Below are 17105 nucleotides of genomic sequence, written 5' to 3'. Positions count from 1 at the left end.
TGACGATTAAGAGAATTTAAAATGTTTTGAAAAATTAAAAATGACCACCCAAGGCAAAGCACTGTCATTTCCTATCTGTAAATGAGCTCCTGACCTGCTGCACATTTGGTCGTGATTACTCTTATTATGAAAGTGGTTTTATTATTTCCAGAAACTCATGGAAGGGGTGGGGGAAAAAGGAGGAGGGACAGGACATAACTCCGTGTTAACTATAAGAGAATGCTAGTTTTTTCCTCCAGTTTCTCAAATCACAACTTCCACCAGCCCAGAGAGCTGCCTGTCAGCCACATCTGGTCCTTTAGCTCCTTAATTGGCCTCAAAAGCAGTGGTTTTAAGTTACCTGTAGGTTGTATCAACACTAAGGTTGGCCGCAGCTAACTCCGACGGAGGTATCCATGCAGGTAATGTGTTCCCAGCAACCCATTTGGTCCACTCAAATAAGCCAGGTTCTACACGGATCTTCAAGTGATTTTCTTTTTGTAAACCTTAGAGGTAAAACAAAATGAAAATGAGGGAAGCAGCACTCTGTCCTCTGTGGAATTTGCTTGGCCGAACTGTTACCAAAATGCTGGTAAACCTTCTATTCTTTTGCCTATAGAGTTAAAAGAAGGTAAAAACGTCAATAAACACATGAGTTTCGTACCCTGGTCTACCCCTAGGAGATAGACCAGCTTTAAGTGGTATTGGCTTTGAAGAAAAAAACAAGTCTTTTCCCATAAATTATACACTTCTGTGACTACTAGAATTCTTTTTCCTAAATTAAATCCCAAGATTGTTTTCCCAAGAAACTCCAGAAGTTCTCTTAGCATATCCTACAATTTGGTGGCTTACATAATCTTTGAGTATAATATATTCACTTTATCAGAAAACCCAGCATTGAGTGTTCACATGTGCCAATGCACAAGGCAGGTGCTTTCTCACAGCATAATTATCCTTAGTAGAATTTGCCCATTTAATTTCATGTTTAGCCATTTTTTTTCCTGTGCAAATTTAATATCTAATGCATTTTAATATGTAAATGCAAGCTAGTTTCCTTAGGCTAGCAAAGAGAAGTCTCATACATAGTGTGAATTCTTTGTTGACTGTTCTTTCTGGCTCATTCTTTGTTTTGGTATAAGTAAACATTCCAGTCCTTTTCTTCTAGTTTCTAACAGTGAAATGAGTGGAGATCCCTGTTCCTCAAGCTTCCACCATTTTCAAGTGAAAGTTGAATATCTTTTAAAGTCATTCCAACTTACAATAACAAAAATAAGGGTACCTAAGATTGCAGACACCTGAAGCATCACTGCTGCTGTCAGCAAGAGGCAAACAGAGCACAGTGGGCGGAAACTATTTCACGAAAGGATCAGTAAGCTCTAAATTATCACCAGACAACAATATTTTACAAGCTGACAATTCATCCATGAGAGCTTTAGCTTTCAAGAGAAACATTATTTGTGTACTTCCTTTTATCTCACTTCTGCTGCCAGAGTTTGATTTGGGGATTTCTGCAAAGTCATCTGCCAAAAGAACTGTTGCTACAAATTCCAAACTCACAGCTTTTGATTAGTGAATTCACCGGTCTAGGATAATGTGGGGGCAGAGCTGCCTGGAGGAAGCGGGATAGGCCAGCTGACCTTTGGCGGGTCTTACCTTTTAAGATGTGGTACGCGGTCTGGACACAGCGCAGGGACGGGGAGCAGTAGACGTGGTCGATGATGGTCTTGCTCTCTAATAAGGCTTCACCTGCAAAGAGACCCCAGGAAAAATCCATCTGATGGCTTTGCTCAGGCTCAGCCGCACCCTCAGTGTGGCAGGTCCTGCAAATCTCTTCCCTTTCCCAGTGGGAGCTGAGGTAGAGCTGATAGCTTCAGGCTTTTTTCCAACATTGCCCCTGCCCAGTGTTTCTATGAGTAGGGCAAGTGACAGACCCCTTCTTGTCTTTTCCTTTCCCGTTCTCTAGTGCTAACAGTGGTGAAGTGTTCATTAAGAGGTGCCTAGAAATGTGATAATGCTCTGACTTCAAGTATGTGATAACACTGCGGTTTTACATCGTGAAAATCAGAACTGGTTTAAATTTCATTCTGTGCTCAACCAAAATCCTCCCCTGTCATGTTCTTGAGCACAAGGTAAATCCTCACACCACTTCACCGCTTTCCTCATGGAGTCCATTTTTTCTCTACAGCATCATGTCCGCAAACCTTAATATATTGGCCATGCTTCTCTTTCCTGCCCACAATCTGTGCTCTAGCTACAAGACAGCTTGTTTCCCCTGTGCTATCGGCGCCGATTCTCACATCTCAGGTTTTATTTTGTTCCTTCCTACTCTTCTGCCTCTTCTTTGTCACTCTGACCTCCACGTCAGGTGTGAGCTTACCCATCTTTCTATCAGTGCTCCCTAATATTCCGAGTGTACTGTAGTGTATGGTATTTACTCACGTGTACATTTATTTCTCTGAGGGTGGGGACTCAAGCTCAGATCCCAAACACCTGGCACAGTACCTTTAATCAAGTGAACCATCTATTGTGTTGCCAGAAAAGTCATGTCATATCTTTTCTGTTTTTCAAGCAAAAATGAGTCATGACTTTTCCAACAACCCAATATATGTGTTAAGTGATGGAAAAGGCTACGTCCCTGGGTGGCAGGTGTGGACCATGTCTCTGCAAATCAGAGCTGAGCATCTTCAGAGGGCCAACTGGCTATATGCCTTCAGTTTCCCTCCTCCTCAGCCTCGCACAGAGACAGACCTATGTGCCACCCCAGTGACGTAGACCAAGCCTGACCTTGCCCCATCAATAGGCCACCTGCCTCCCAACAGGGAACACCTCTTACTCACTTTGGCAAACTGAAGTGCCAAATAGGCTGAATTTAATGATAAAGCCCCTTTGAGTCAAGGAAATATGCTGACTGTGAGAAAGTTACAGAAACCCCACATGTCCTGCATCCCATCCCCAAGAGCAGACTTGAAAAAGCAGCCAGGACGCCCTCCGGGGCACATACCCACGAGTCTTGCTTGCATACATCCGAACACGGTGATCGGGGCATCTTTCTCGTAATCCCGGAATCCACCGCTCCGCTGAGGTAAGCTGTGAGGCATGTTTAGGTTGGTGCGTATGTAGCGGCCTGCGGGGGAGGGAGAAGTCAGAGGAGGCTGTGTGAGCTGTTTGTGTCCTTAGGACTTCTGTTGTGGGTCCTGCCAGCTCTGCCACTTTTCTCTTGCTCAAACTCTCCAGAGTGGATGGGAACCATGGAGGCTGAGACTCTCCCTCTGGTAGTGGCTGGGAATCCATCCTTCCATTCAGGTGACAAGAGGTAGTTTTCAAATGAAAGTAACCACCAGGCAATCTAAAGCAGGCAGGAGTCTCTGATATGGAAGCTTCTATCTTAAATAGGCCACTCAAATGAAAATGGAACAAAAATGAGTCTGTGTTGACTTAACACAGGGAACTCCGGCCATGGAATCAGGACATCTGTCTCTGCCTCTGCCATTTGACTGAGGGCAAAACGTCTGCCTTCTCTGTTGTCCCTGTTTATAGAATGGGGACAAGAATACTTATCTCTTCCCTGTAAGTCCATACAATAGGGCAGACCTACGATATAATAGATGATAGGCATTTTCTACAGCACATGTAACTGTAGATGACTCCATTTAGATAAGTGTAGCTTGACTGTGCCCCCTAGAGGCCATGACAGGTATGCCAAGTAGGTCAATGGACTACCCACCTTTGGCATCGAAGCACTGGGACAGCCAGTACTTGCCAAACACAACATCCATCCTCTCGCCGTGCCGACACACGAAGAGGCATCGCCTTTGAGGGCCGGGTTGGCCGCTGACCCTCAGAGGCTGCAGAGAAAGAAAGGCCGTCAGTGGGAAGCATGTAGGAAAGCAGATGTAACCCTGAGCTCTAGAACAAGTTCTGCCAGGATATAACTTGGGTAAGCCCCTTAAATGCCTTGGATTTTGGTTGGCTTGTCTATACAGTAGAGGTCATAAGATTTGTTGTATAGAACCTCACAAGGTATTTAGGCTCAGATGAACACCAGGTGTTTGACAGATTAGGGATATGACTAAGGCATTATCATCGCTCCCCTTGCTGTTAGGAGGAGCAACATTTTGCCAGTAGTAAATCACTGCACCTGATTTGCAGCTTGGAGGTGAAACTATCCATTATGGAGAGAAAGGCATCTGTAGGACAGTTTCCTCCACTGTCCACTTCTCCAGGGAGTGAGGACTTCTGTTATCACAAGTATGTCTGCCTCATCTCTAATGTGGGGTCCCAGGGTCTGCTCAGCAACAATACCCTGCATTTCCCTCTCTGGTCACAATCTAGGCTCCACTGCATTCCCAGAAATGCCTCAGGGAGGACAGTTGCTACTCCTGGGTGATGAAAGAGGCAAGTCTAGTCAAAGGCATGTCCAAGCACCCATTGTTCTATAGCTGCCGGGCAGTCCTGCTAGCTCTTTCTGCATCCTTTCTTTCTGGTGGCTCTGCTGTTCCAGCTGTCCTCAGTGCTGCTAGCTCTGTTCACCAGCTCTTTACATTTCGCCCCAATGAGGGTAATACAGTTGATCCTTGACCAACTTCCCACCCCATACTGTCAAAAATCCACATGTAACTTTGACTGCCCCCAAACTTAACGACAGTTTCCCCTTGGCATCCACAAGGGACTGGTTTCAGGACTACCCTCCAGCACCAAAATCTGAGGGTGCTCAAGTACCTCCCAGCCAGCTCTATATACAGCCTGGCATGTTGTGCAAAACTCACAGACATGGGGGGCCTAATGTACTTACTGAAAGAAATCTGCGTGTGAGTGGTCCACGTGGTCTAAACCCATGTCTTCCTAGGGCCTGCTGGGTGTGGGATGCAGGGTCTCTTCCCTGCTGTGCCAAAGTAGTCTGCTCTCCTGGTCTTCAATATCCTTGAACTCTTTGACTTTGTGCCATCAACAAGGACTTTCCCCCACACCCCAACCCCTCCATTCTGCAACCTATCTGGCTTCATGGAGAATCCTAACATACTGTGAGCACTCGTGTGTGCCAGGTACCAGGCAGAGAAGCCCTACTCTCTCATCTGCAGACCACAGCCTTCCTAACCAGCCTGGACCTAAATGCCTGTCACCACTGACAGGACCATTCATCTGATTCTTCTGAGCCTTGAATCTTTGTGTATTTTAAAAGAATCTTTGTGTATTTTTAAAATTTTATGCCCTCTGTCCTTGGGAGATCGGGGATCTTTTGAGGAAGCAGCAAGGGCAAGGCCTCCTGCTTACTAAATGGGTGCTTGGCAAATACTGAGTGGAGTTAAGGATGTGTCCCTAGGGTCTTTCTTACCTGCGTGGGCTGGCAGATGATGGTCAGGGGTGTTGTTTCTCCCAGGCTCTGGTCCTCATACTGCCGCCTCTCCAACACCCCATCACCAAAAGGGAGCGTGCTGGAAGACGATGTATTCAGGATGGAGTAAGAGCTACAGGGGGGAAGGAGGAAGATGGTCACTGCCTTAGCCAGGAGTCATCAGTACTTCATTTTGCGGCCCAGTAAGCAACGCCTCTAGGCGGGTCACTGGCTGGACAACTGAGTAGGGGGACCCCATTAGAGAAGGAGCAACTTGCAGTCAATAAATTATGGGTGGATGGATTTTCATACTTGGAACACACACACATTCACTGGCGAAGGGGCCCAATGATCTTGCACTTAGTAGGATGCCACAGGCAGAGTTGGTACCAAAGGCATGTTAAAGAAAAATGAGGAATCAATTTTATATCACGGTTTCCAGTAATTTCAGTGACTCAAAAGCAAAGCAGTTCCTGTTGCCTTCAGTCTTTTCCATGGTGAGTTCCATCTGAACTGATGAATCACATGTTGTGTGTTTTGATTTGTTTTTCTCTCTCCACCCCTTTGCCTGGGGAATCTAATGATCAAGGAAACCCCATGGCTACTATATCCTATTTTACCTTCTTCAGTCTCAAACCTCATCCATGTCTCAATAACACCTTCCACGAGATGAAATATGGAACTATTTCAGAGGAGACCGTTTTTACCAGATGTGAAGCCAGATGCCAAAAACTCTGATCTGGGTATAACACTAATTACAGAAACCCTAAAAAGGTCTTGCTGAAGGGAAGGCAGTCAAATCATGTGGTATTTAAATTATTTTGATTAGTAAATTTTATCTAATAAGCATCTCAACTTAAATGTGGTTATTAGGCATGTCCAATCAACACCTTCTGATCCCTGGGCTGGGCCAAGGGAGGGCACTGAGATTTTAGATTTCCTGCTTGTTTTCAACTAGGTAGCCAGATACCCCAACTTGCCCAGGAGCGTCCTGGTTTGTGACTACTGACCCAGCAATCTGTTCAGGTTAGCATCTGTTCTGGATTACTTAATATAGTATGCTTCCTTGAATTTTATTTTTTTAAAAGAACCTTTATAGTCCCCAGTATAATACAGCTGATTGGTTGTTACAAAAGATCTTTGAAAAAATATGAAAAAACACAATTTTAATTATTTTAGCACCCCTCTCTTAGAAGCATTCCTTTTTGACTGTAAAGATACTGATCCTACTTATAAGCTAAGGTCTCAGAAGCCTCAATTCTGGAAAAGGGAAGATTTAGCCCTTGTGCCCTCAGCATCCCAGGAGAGCTGCTGTGGCCCTGCTCTCCACAAACATAAACCGAGGTTCCAGGGTCTTCCTGAATGCTAACAAGACCTCATAAGTAAGTATGAAATAGCAGCCAAGAGACTAAGTTTAAGCCCTTATAGCCCAGGGAGATTTTGTGCTGTTCACACAGGTAAAGAGAACAGCCGTTCCTTGTTTTTAATCAAGACCCTCCTGAACATTACAGTTAAGGAAAACCTGGTTTCACTGTCTGATTCATGAAAGCTTCAGGGCCTGAAACGTCCAGCTGCACGCAGCCGCCCTGACATCTTGCTTGTGCATGTCCCTTAATTTCTTTATTGCAGCTGTGAAGGCACTGACAGCATCCCTGTCTCCCCTTCAGCTTGCTTGGCAAGGACAGCGCCAGCCTCCTTCCTCCTTGACTGTCATCGTAACCAAAGGATCTGACTCACCCTGCGAGTTTGGGGCTGTGAGCTTCAGTGACAATAGTCAGATGCTGAGGGTAGGCTAGAAAGAAGGCTGAGCTGACACCAAGAACACCAGCACCCGGGAGATGGTGGTCTTTGCTGGGGTACTCCAGGCCTGCACGCAAGCCCAGGAAGATCAGCTCACCCCAGGTAGGAGGACACCAGAGCTTCACCAATGGACAAATATCTGGAGATACTCAGAACCAGGCAAGACACTAATGAGGGTATTGGGGTGAGGGGGGCGGACTCAGAACTGAAAAGGACAGGGTTGGAAGGGCTGTGAAGGACCACTGTTACTTGAATTCCCAACTTCCCATCAAGGTGTCCAGGTCATGTTTACATGCCCCTGTGAGGAGTGTGTAACTCCGGTGAGGGAAGGCCTGTCTTCCACCTCTGGCGTTAAACAGAAAAGCAAAGTTCTTCTATAGGATCACTTTTGTGGCAGAGACATTTGATTTGACAAGCATGTAAGAGGACTGGGAAACAAGACATTAGGGGTAAAAAGAATGATCCTAAGGCTGATGGCTACCTGGGGTCCAGCGCTGTTCTGAGTTCCCACTGCAGCCTCACACCACACCTCCCCTCTGAGGCAAGTGCAATTATTATCTCCATTTTATAAATTAGCAAATAGAAGCTAAGAGGTAACATAGGCCAAGGTCACACAACTGGCGCATTAGGACTTAAATCCAAGACTTTTGAAATAAGGACTCATATTATTAATCGCAACATCGTAAGACCTAACGTATTTCCCCACATTTCGCAGGGTTGACTGCAGAAGCTGGTGCCAATTTCAGACAGTTCCCAGGAAAATAGCATTTACTAGCCCTTCCAGTGTTGTGTGACTTAGGTCACTCACTCACCCCTGTTCCAGCCTGCGCTCTAATTTAGGCACCAGTGGGTTTGGCTGGGGTGACAGGGCTGATCACATCTACTCTTTCCTGGTCACAGCCCTACTTTTAAGAGAGTAATCTGGGAGCTGTGTATCATCTTTCCACTCTCAGTTTATTCACATATATTTTGCCTTATTTTTATAGGGATAAAATGGTGATTTTTGAAAACCCAACTTATGTTGATGTTCAGAAGCATTTCTGAAAATGTTTGGGGGGAACATGCGGCAGGTTTGACCCTCCACCCTGTGCTACAAAATGGCAGGTGCACTGGGTGGATGGAGGCTGAGGAGGAGGACAGAAAGGCTGGGGAGGGACTATTGAGGAAGAACTTTTTCTTTCCCATCCTTGGGTTTGTGGTCTGCTTGCTGCTAACTAGGGGCGGGGACTATCTTTCCTTTTCTCCCTCCAGGCAAAACACTCACCGAACATGCCCCTCTCTGCATCTCTTGTGGAGGTAATAATGACGTTTAGACCCCACGCCGATGGTGCTCGGTGCCCTTGGCTCCCAGCCATGCTGCACATGGCAAGAACCAGATGGCTGCGTGCACCAGGGAAGGTCTGGCTTAGAAATTCTCAGTGGAAGAGAGAGAAGGTACTGTTGTTCTTGTTTCTCTCTCTGAAGAAGGGTGGCCATAGAACACAGGGACCAAGCAGTACTGAGGGATGGGTGGGTGACCCTCATCACCCAGGGAAGAGCTCTTGTGGGTGCTGCCTATTTCCTTACATGCAGTCTGTCATCTGGGCATGTGTGTCAGCTCTGACACTTCCTAGGGCCACCCGGCATAGGAGGGGCAGTCTAGTCTCCTGACCCTATCAAGTCCTTTACGACTAGTCCTGCTGGCATAGTGGGGATCTGCCCAGCTGCTGTGGGACTAGACCCCTGAAGCCCCAAAACAGTGCTGGGGTGGGCCGAGCAGCCTTGGTTTGGTATCCGACCAGAAACTCAGACAGTTGCATCAAATGGGGCAGGCAGAGTAAAGCAGGGCAAGTTGTCTCTCCTTGCTCTCAAGCCCCAAGTCAGCCCCCTCCTGACAGCTTGGAAACAACCCAGCTTACTTTTCTCCATCGCTGTGACTACTGCCCTGTCACCTCCTCAAGCTCTGCCATCACAAGTTCTTCAAAAAGCAGCAGCAAAGAATTGAGGGTCTGCTTACCCATGAAATATCCAGGTGCTGCATTCATCAGCCTTGGTGATGTAGTTCTCAGGCAGGAGCCCAGAGCAGCCAGTGGTCAGGGAGGTGCCGTAGATCCAGCCCTCGCTGGTACTGGTCTGCTCCATCGGAGACATGAAGATGAAGTCCCCAGGCACCAGCTCCAGCTCATCGTCATTCTGTGGGGTGTAAGGGTAGATCACCTGCAATGTCTGAAAAAGAGGGGGATGGGTGAGGCCCACATGTGACCCATTCTTCGGCGTGCCCCTGGGGCACATCTATTTAATAGCATCCACATCCAGATGTGAAGTTTACAGGAGGCTCCAGGGACTGCAGGTGCTGCATAGTTTTGGAGGCAGATCAGAAAGCGTTGTTCTTTCAGGGTATTATGGGTGGGGCCTGGCCCTACTGGATGGTTCCAGACCTTCCTTCAGGCGTGTCCTTTCTTCCCCTCAGGAATAAGATACAATTTTGAGAAGTTCATCTGAAAAGCCACAGCTGTCTGGTAAACCACTGGCTTCATGTGTTGGACCTGGTCTTCCCTGCTCCACCAGGTAGGCACCACCAGAAACACTTGGAATCCAGCTTGTGGGATAGCCAGTCATCCATTTGGGGGTTACCAATGGGCCGACTGGCCTCTAGGGAGAATGTGGGAATGTAGCATTCCCCTTTATGCAACTCAGCTTCTTGAAAGAGATGTGGTCACTGTCTTCAAGGAGTTTCTTTAAACCCACATTTTCAACAGCGACCTTGAAAGAAAATCATCTTTCATGGTCATCAGCGTGTATGTCAGGGTGTAACAGGCTTTCATCACTGCCCAGATGGAGAACATGTGTTCCCTTTTCTGGGTTCAGAAAAGCCCCCAGGACTAACCACAGCCCATGCTGATTGATTCCACTTTTTTGGGTCTCCTTTCCTGGTATAAATAAATATCACAGCCTGAAGATACTTTGGAAAACAATAGCAGGCGACCTCAGTAATAAGGAAAATGTTTCCTATTTGTTTTACACACAAAGATAGAGCCATTTTCACAGATTTTCCTACAAGCCTCAAGGCACCAGAGCAGGCTAGCCATTCTAGGTCCCACATTCAGGTTTCTAATTTTATTTAGCTTCGGTTTCCACATCAAGTATTATTTTACAGGACTATAAAAGTTAAATGAGACGATCTTAGAAGAGTCCTTAGGACAAAGCCTTGTATACAAAAGGGGCACAATTCATTGTGGTGCACCATGACTCCCAATTTCCCTTCTAGCTGACCCTGAGCTGGTAGGTCTATATACTAATCAGCTCACTGGTATCAAGGTTACACATCAGAAACTTTTCCAGGGAAAGAAATTTCCTTCTGGAAGGCTCTAATGAAAGGAAACAGTTAAATGGGGTTTTTCCCAGAGGATTAAAAGTGATAATACATAGAGCTTGATTATGCCACTAGATTTCCGATTTTCCTTTTATTGAGGGCAGTACTGTTTCTTCTTAATTTTACTTAACATCTTTCAGCTCCAGATCTTCTCCCTCTCTGCCTACCCCTTCCCCTCTCCCCTGCCTACAAATACTCAAACCAGTTTCCCAAGCTAAACAGAAAGGTGTTCTGCTGGGTTGTTAAAACAGCTCAAAGATTCACGAGGAATCTCTTAAATCTCAAAGCTACGTATGTCATGATCCACCAAAAGGAACACCCCTATTCCTGGAACAGGGTGGAGGGAAGCACCGCTTCAAGGTGAGTGAGTCTGAACTTGTGCCCCTTAGACACTCAGGCACAGCAGAGTCTGGGCAAATGAAGCTTTTCCTATGAGACACTCCAAGCGGCTTCAGGGACAGCTCATCCTCCCTATCACAGGGAGAGAATTGTAGCCCCAGGACTACGGAGGCCCAGCAGAGAGGCTGGACAACACACACCTGACTCACCAAGAAATATGAGAATTAGGGTACTGCAGCAAACCCAAAACCAGACCTGCTGCCTGTGTCCCTGCAACTTTTTTCCCCCACTCACCTACACATGAGTTCTCAGGACACATGCATAGCTTTGCACTGTATTTCTTTAACTCTGCTGTTTGCTGTTTAGTATCTTCTTGAGTCTATCTCTAGTATGCTTTTCTCCCTTCCTGCGTGGGCACCACACTCAGTTTCCCGGCTGACACCTTGGGAAGGGCAGTGGCAGTTCGATGTGATAAGAGGGACTGAGCCTCGTGGCTTCCAACACCCTTTTTACTCTTAGTAACAAGATTTGTGGCGACGCACCCACTCTGTACTGGGTTTTATGTTTGGGTCTTTCCATGCACCCTTTTATCTAGCCCAGCAAGAGATCATAACTACTTTACTCATGAGAAAACCAAGGACAGGTAGAGCATTGTAAACATGCCTCTGATCACTGCAAAAGTGCTGGAGCAAAGAATCTGAGGCCATGGGTGCCAGATTCTAAAATGTATGCTCTTTGTGTAACTCCATCCTTTAGATTTCTACTGATTGTCATAGAAATCGCATGGGGCTGTGCCAGTTTTATAAGTGGAAGAGACCGTGTGAAGTGCTAATAGGCACCTGTGAGTCCCAATTAAGTCAAGATCTCACAGTGGAGAGGTGAGGCCTGGGCTTTTTCCTGAGCAGCACTGTGCCTTGCTGTGTGTCCTTGCCTCTTCCCTTCTCTGGACATCTGTCACCTCATTACAGCAATCAGCCAGACCTGCCTCCTAGGGGCAGACTGAGGGAGAAGGCAGGCAAGATGAGACTTACCTGTGCAGGGGGGCTTGGGCAAAGCCAAATGACCGCAGAGGGGAGGTCTCTGTTAAAGGGGCTGAGGTGAGTTATCAGAAGGAACAGTATAAATGAGCTTTTACAAATACAAGATAAAAGAGGCCAAGTTATTTTTAGAAAATAATTCATTGTGGGCACTGGCTGCCTCTTTCCCTCAGTGCCAATTGAACAGAATGTGGGTCAGGCAGAAAAGCAATTACCCTTTGTGTTAACTGGAGGGCAGTGTTGATTAGAAGATATTCCTTGTAAAATTCCACTGCCACCTCCTTCCCTTGGAAAGGTGACTTCTGACAGTTCCTCTGCATGCAACCCTTGACTTTTTCTTTGCCCTCCAAAGAAATCCTATTGGCCAGACCTCTCTCGTTACCTGTAAGACTAAGCAATTCCAGGAGGTGTCAGAATTCATAAGTTTAGACCCAGTCTCCTAGTGTCTTTACAGAAACATGCATCAAATGACTCAGAAGGACATGACATTCGCAGCAGAGTCAGGCCAAGCCTGCATGTCCCTGCCACACGGACCACATGCCCAGGCCTGGAGCTTTGTCACAGTCAGCTCTTCCTGGCACTTACAAAACAATGACCAGGCTGCCTCTTCCAGAACCCAAGCTTCTGTAGCTCACATTGAAATAAAATGTCTATAAAAGATGTTAAGACTGTAAACTAACAACAATGTCAATGTCAGTTAAAGAACTAAGTATTGTTCAATAAATAAAGTTAAGTGGATGACTAATCCTTCAAACTAAGTGTTTTTTCTTTCTTTTTCTTTTTTTTTTTAAAGAAGGATTAACCACTTTCACTGGTCAGAATCCCCAGGCACTGGCTTTAGCTCTGGGCCTAAATTGCTAGTTCGCTTTGGGCCAACCACTAAACCTGTCTCAGCTTCTGCTTCAGGAAAAAAGAGACAGTGTTACTCTTCAGAGATGGCATGAGGTTGTCCTAGAAAGCAATGCTGATTCCCTCAAGAGAAAGAGGCAAGGACTGTGCTGGTCTTCTTACCTGCCCAGAACTCAGTGAGTCCCTGCAATGCCACAAACACTTACCATGTGCTTCAATTGTTCTCCCTCCCCTGCTGGATCAAAGTTCCTTAAGATTCTAGAACATTCCCACATACCTAGCATGACATTCACCAAGCATGTAGATCATGTGATTTCAGATTTTTCTATCAATGTGCTCTCCTCACCTAAGATCAGGATAACATCATCTGTCAAACCATGAACTGATCTAATATTTGAAAATTTTCCAACATAGTTTTCCTCTCTATTCTCCCGTTTCATCTCTATCTCCTTCTAGCAAGACTGGCAGGATAGAGAAAACGATAGGTATGTTATACACATGAGCCACTTGGAACTCAAGATGGAGGGTTACAAGCTCGCAGCCTCCCGGTGAGTTGGGCAGAGTCTGGGCAAGATCCCAGGCCAGTGGACTCCTGGTCTGCACTCACTGCTTTGCTTGCCTCTGGTGCCCATTTCTCTGCAGCAGCGAGCATCAAGTGCTCCTAATTCTGATTGCACCCAGGAAGTCAGGAGTGACAGTGAGGCCTACCTCGTGGTTAGCAAATCGGATGTCCCGCGAGAATATGGTGGCCACCCAGTCGCACCCAAGTTTGACATCAATGTTCTGGGCTAGTTTCTCCAGGGTGGGTAGGTGACTCGCTTGGAAGTGGTAAGCCAGTGTCACATGCAGCTGCTTCTTATGAGGTTCCACATGTACTTCTGGAAAGAGTAAGGAAAGGTCAGTTACTAGGATGTGGTCATAAAAGCAATGATGAAGACTTAGGAAATAGAAAGGTGCCCTGATAAATTCTGCTTTCCAGCTAAGAAGGAAGACCCTCTGTCACCCAAAGCTGTTCCTCTCCTCCACTGGCAGAAGGCAAGAGGGCAATAGATGCTGAATCCACACACCACGTATGAGATAATCATGCAGCTTTTATCCATGGCTTTCCTGTGGGACCTTTGGATTTGTTGCGAGGCAATCATGGTTGGCTCCTCCTCATAGCAACTCCAATTAATTACCAATCCCACCATGCAGATGAGGAAACTGAGACCTATCAGGATGTGATAACTTATATAGAAATAAAGAACAGAAATCATAATTGCATGACTCCAAAAGTTCTATTGCCTTTGTTTTGAAATCAAGTCTCTCAGCTTCTGGGTGACTCTGATGGAGAAATGAGGGGAAAGATGGAGTACTTTCAAAGTTTAGGACAGGATTTCCCAATAGCATTTTGGGTCAAATGATTCTTGTTTGGGGGTACAGATCTGTGAATGATGGAGTTTTTAGCAGCACCCCAGTTCTCTACCACTAGATGCCAGGAAAACGCCCCCTCCATTTGCAACAATCAAAAATGACTTGCCAAATGCCCTAGGGGGTGCAAAATCACCCCTAGTTGAGGACTATTGGCTTCAAGTATGCAGACTGTTTCTAAGGCTTCATAACAAACAAAACCAGCCATCCTACTTACATGTTGGAGGAGTTTTACCTCTCTTTCATACTTCATTAATTTGGGGAGATGCATTTAAGGTTTGAGCTAGAACTGAAAAAGATGCAACTAGAAGGTATCTAGGGAATTGAAGAGTGAAGGGGCCAGCTCAAGACACACAGAAGTATAAGTTGCCTCTTTGGATCTGAGTACTTTATCACACAGCATTGCATTTCTTTGGTATAAACCCCACAAGATGAGGGCTGTGCATCTTGTACCAGAGCCTTGTTAAATAACAGATACACATCAACATATTGCCTTAGCCACCTAGCGAGGAGGATGACACTAAATCTACTTAAAGGAGTCAGAGGTGTCAAAAACTCTAAATACCAAGACTTAAGTTCTAGGGAAAAGACCTGAGGACCGGCCAGCAACAGGGGGCAGGGCCACCCAGTTCTCCAAATCACCACCAGGGGGCGCCACCAGGGCACAGCCACAAGTTGGTAAATTGACTGTGTGTTCTTGAACTGGCTCTGCCCTTTCCTATAAGGAAAGCCAGCAAGAACCACAATATGCGCTTTTCCAGGAAGCATGTGCTCATGTTGAGGAATGAAGTTGGACTCTCAAACATTTTTGTAAATGAATGGCAAATCAATACAGTTTTGAAAGGGGAAAAAAAATAGATGGGGAAGCCAAAAAAAAAAAAAAAATACATATCAGCCACAATCCTGGCTGAGATCTTCTTTACTCAGTTGTGAAGGATTTGGGTTTTGTGGCTGCAACATTAGTTTTGGTTCTTGTGGGAGGTTTAGTGGCTTTGACAATAGCTACCGTGGGATGAAACGGAGACATTTTCCTGAGTAGAGAGATGGGAACAAGAAATACTTTGCCTCTCTATTATGCCATTTCTCTGAAATATTAGGCTCCTAACAAAGTCAGGGTGGAGCCTAGTCCTGGAGAGAAAGGGGTGTCTGGGGAGGCATGGTCTGAAAAAGAGGCAGTGTCTCTTAAGTGGAGACCTAGCTGCAAGCTGCTCCCTGATGCTGGGCCCCGATCACAGGCTCCCCAGAAGGTCCCCAGCCCTGACTGGGGCTGGGGACTGTCCTGATAAAGAAGAAAATGAGCACCAGGGCCCAAGATGGGGCTGGAAACAGCACCCAGGAACACGGGCAGGTGACCTACCGGCCTAAGTCAGGAGACTAAAAGGAAAGAGTATGGCTTTACTTGGCTCTTGCCCCGTGGTACTCTACACGATGGGCTGGGGTAGGGGGCAACCTGGGGTCTCCAGCTATGCATTTGCCTCTGGATTCTGTCCTGAGCTCGCAGGTGTGGGGGTCTTCTGTGGGTTCCAGCAGGTTGAAGAGCATTGATGGGCTCAATGAATTTTACTATTTGATACTACATGCTTCTACTCTGCTCTCTGCACTGGCCACCCCTCACAGAGTAAATGGAGAGACACCCAGCTAAATGCCCGCAGAGGAGGAGGTTTGCGAGGAAGCAGGCAGGCTTCTGAATTCTGAACTGGAAGGAGATGGTGGTGCTAGAAAGGAACAGGTTTATGTTCAATGTGGAGCAGTGATGTGTGTCCTTTCAACCTGGGTGTTGGGGAGCAGGCACTGGGCGTCTCTCCAGAAGGTGAGCAAAGCAGTAGCGTCCTATTTTTTGCAAGGACAAGGACTCATGCAGGAGCAGCGGTTTCTTTATGTTCCACCCTCCTGCAGGACCCTGCCCCTCCGACTCCACCCCACTTCTAAGATCCTTCCCCATCCCTTTCCTTCCCAGCATTTTGATGAGCAGGACCCAGGCTGGTCGGACAGCTCTGCTCACCGGTTTTGGATGCAGCCTCCGCAGCAAAGTCAGCAGCAAACTTCTTGAGGACCTCGGCACTGTCCTCCTTCACAAAGAGGCCGATGAAGTTGGAGGAGGTATAGAGCTCCAGGGGAAGTGGGGCCGAGAACTTACACTTCCAGCGACTGACGGTGGTCTGCAGGACTTCCCCCAGGGCGTCCACCTTGCTGTCTTCACACTGGCAGGGAAATAAGAGGCTCCATTCAGAGACCAGGGGAGCCAGGCGTGTGCTGCTCCTTGGCATTTGGCACCTGGAGTCCAGGGCAGGAGGCTGCGATGTCATGACTGACCCACCACTTCTGCCTATGAGGAGAGAGGACTGCAGACTCCCCACCCCCTGCCTGCTCTGATATGCCAGGCGGTCCTGTTCAGGGTCAAGAGAACATGGGGGAGCACAAGACACCCCAGGAGAAGTTGCTGTGTGTTTCCCACTGTTTCGCATCATCTGAGCCTTTTTGTCTTCCACTTAGATGATCAAAACTTGCTCTGCGTCCACCCCCATGGTGGTTGGGAAGAATGAAGCTCTGAGCAGTGACAGCCTCCTCCTACCCGCTCCAGAGCTTGGAGAGAGAATGAGTGTCTCTCAAACTCTGACTGTCTTTGAGAAGGATCCTGGGATGAGTAAGAGGAAGTGATAATCATCTTAATTTGCAGAGTGAATGGTAAAAAGAAGGTGTTAGGAACATATTTTTACCTAAAAGGAAAGCGAGAGAGAATCTGAAAAACAACCACCCAAAATATTTAAAAAAGAGATTGTCTTAAAATGCTACCGTTCTGCCTCATCTTGAATACACCTGGGCCTCTACAGAGACCTAAAATAGATGAAATGTATTTACATTAATTATAGTGAGGGGGTTTTAATGTAGTGCTTAAATAAGCCTCATGGCGGCTAGAAGTGGGCCAGGTACCTACAGCAGAAAGGCGCCTCCTCCGTCTCTAGAAAGAGCTCGTGAGCTCAACCTTGACGGTGTTCGTGTGGCTGAT

At 46.7% G+C, this 17105-nt stretch overlaps 1 protein-coding gene across 1 annotated transcript in view; it reads right to left on the bottom strand.

Annotated features, from left to right (window-relative positions):
* UBASH3B (ubiquitin associated and SH3 domain containing B) overlaps positions 1–17105 on the bottom strand; it is a 136953-nt gene that overhangs the window by 15136 nt on the left and 104712 nt on the right. The window contains exons 4-11 of the mRNA XM_054693158.1: positions 16101–16299; positions 13397–13566; positions 9108–9316; positions 5312–5444; positions 3704–3824; positions 2981–3103; positions 1633–1725; positions 341–485 (exon numbers count right to left, since the gene is read on the bottom strand). Coding sequence (XP_054549133.1) covers positions 341–485; positions 1633–1725; positions 2981–3103; positions 3704–3824; positions 5312–5444; positions 9108–9316; positions 13397–13566; positions 16101–16299 — 1193 coding nt within the window. The remainder of the gene's footprint in view (positions 1–340; positions 486–1632; positions 1726–2980; positions 3104–3703; positions 3825–5311; positions 5445–9107; positions 9317–13396; positions 13567–16100; positions 16300–17105) is intronic.

This window comes from Talpa occidentalis, unplaced genomic scaffold (assembly GCF_014898055.3).
Source record: "Talpa occidentalis isolate TD23 unplaced genomic scaffold, MPIMG_talOcc4v2.1 talOcc4.12, whole genome shotgun sequence".
Lineage (NCBI taxonomy): Eukaryota > Metazoa > Chordata > Mammalia > Eulipotyphla > Talpidae > Talpa > Talpa occidentalis.
Note: the sequence above shows the minus strand (reverse complement) of the source record. Positions and strands in the feature narration are given on the sequence as shown.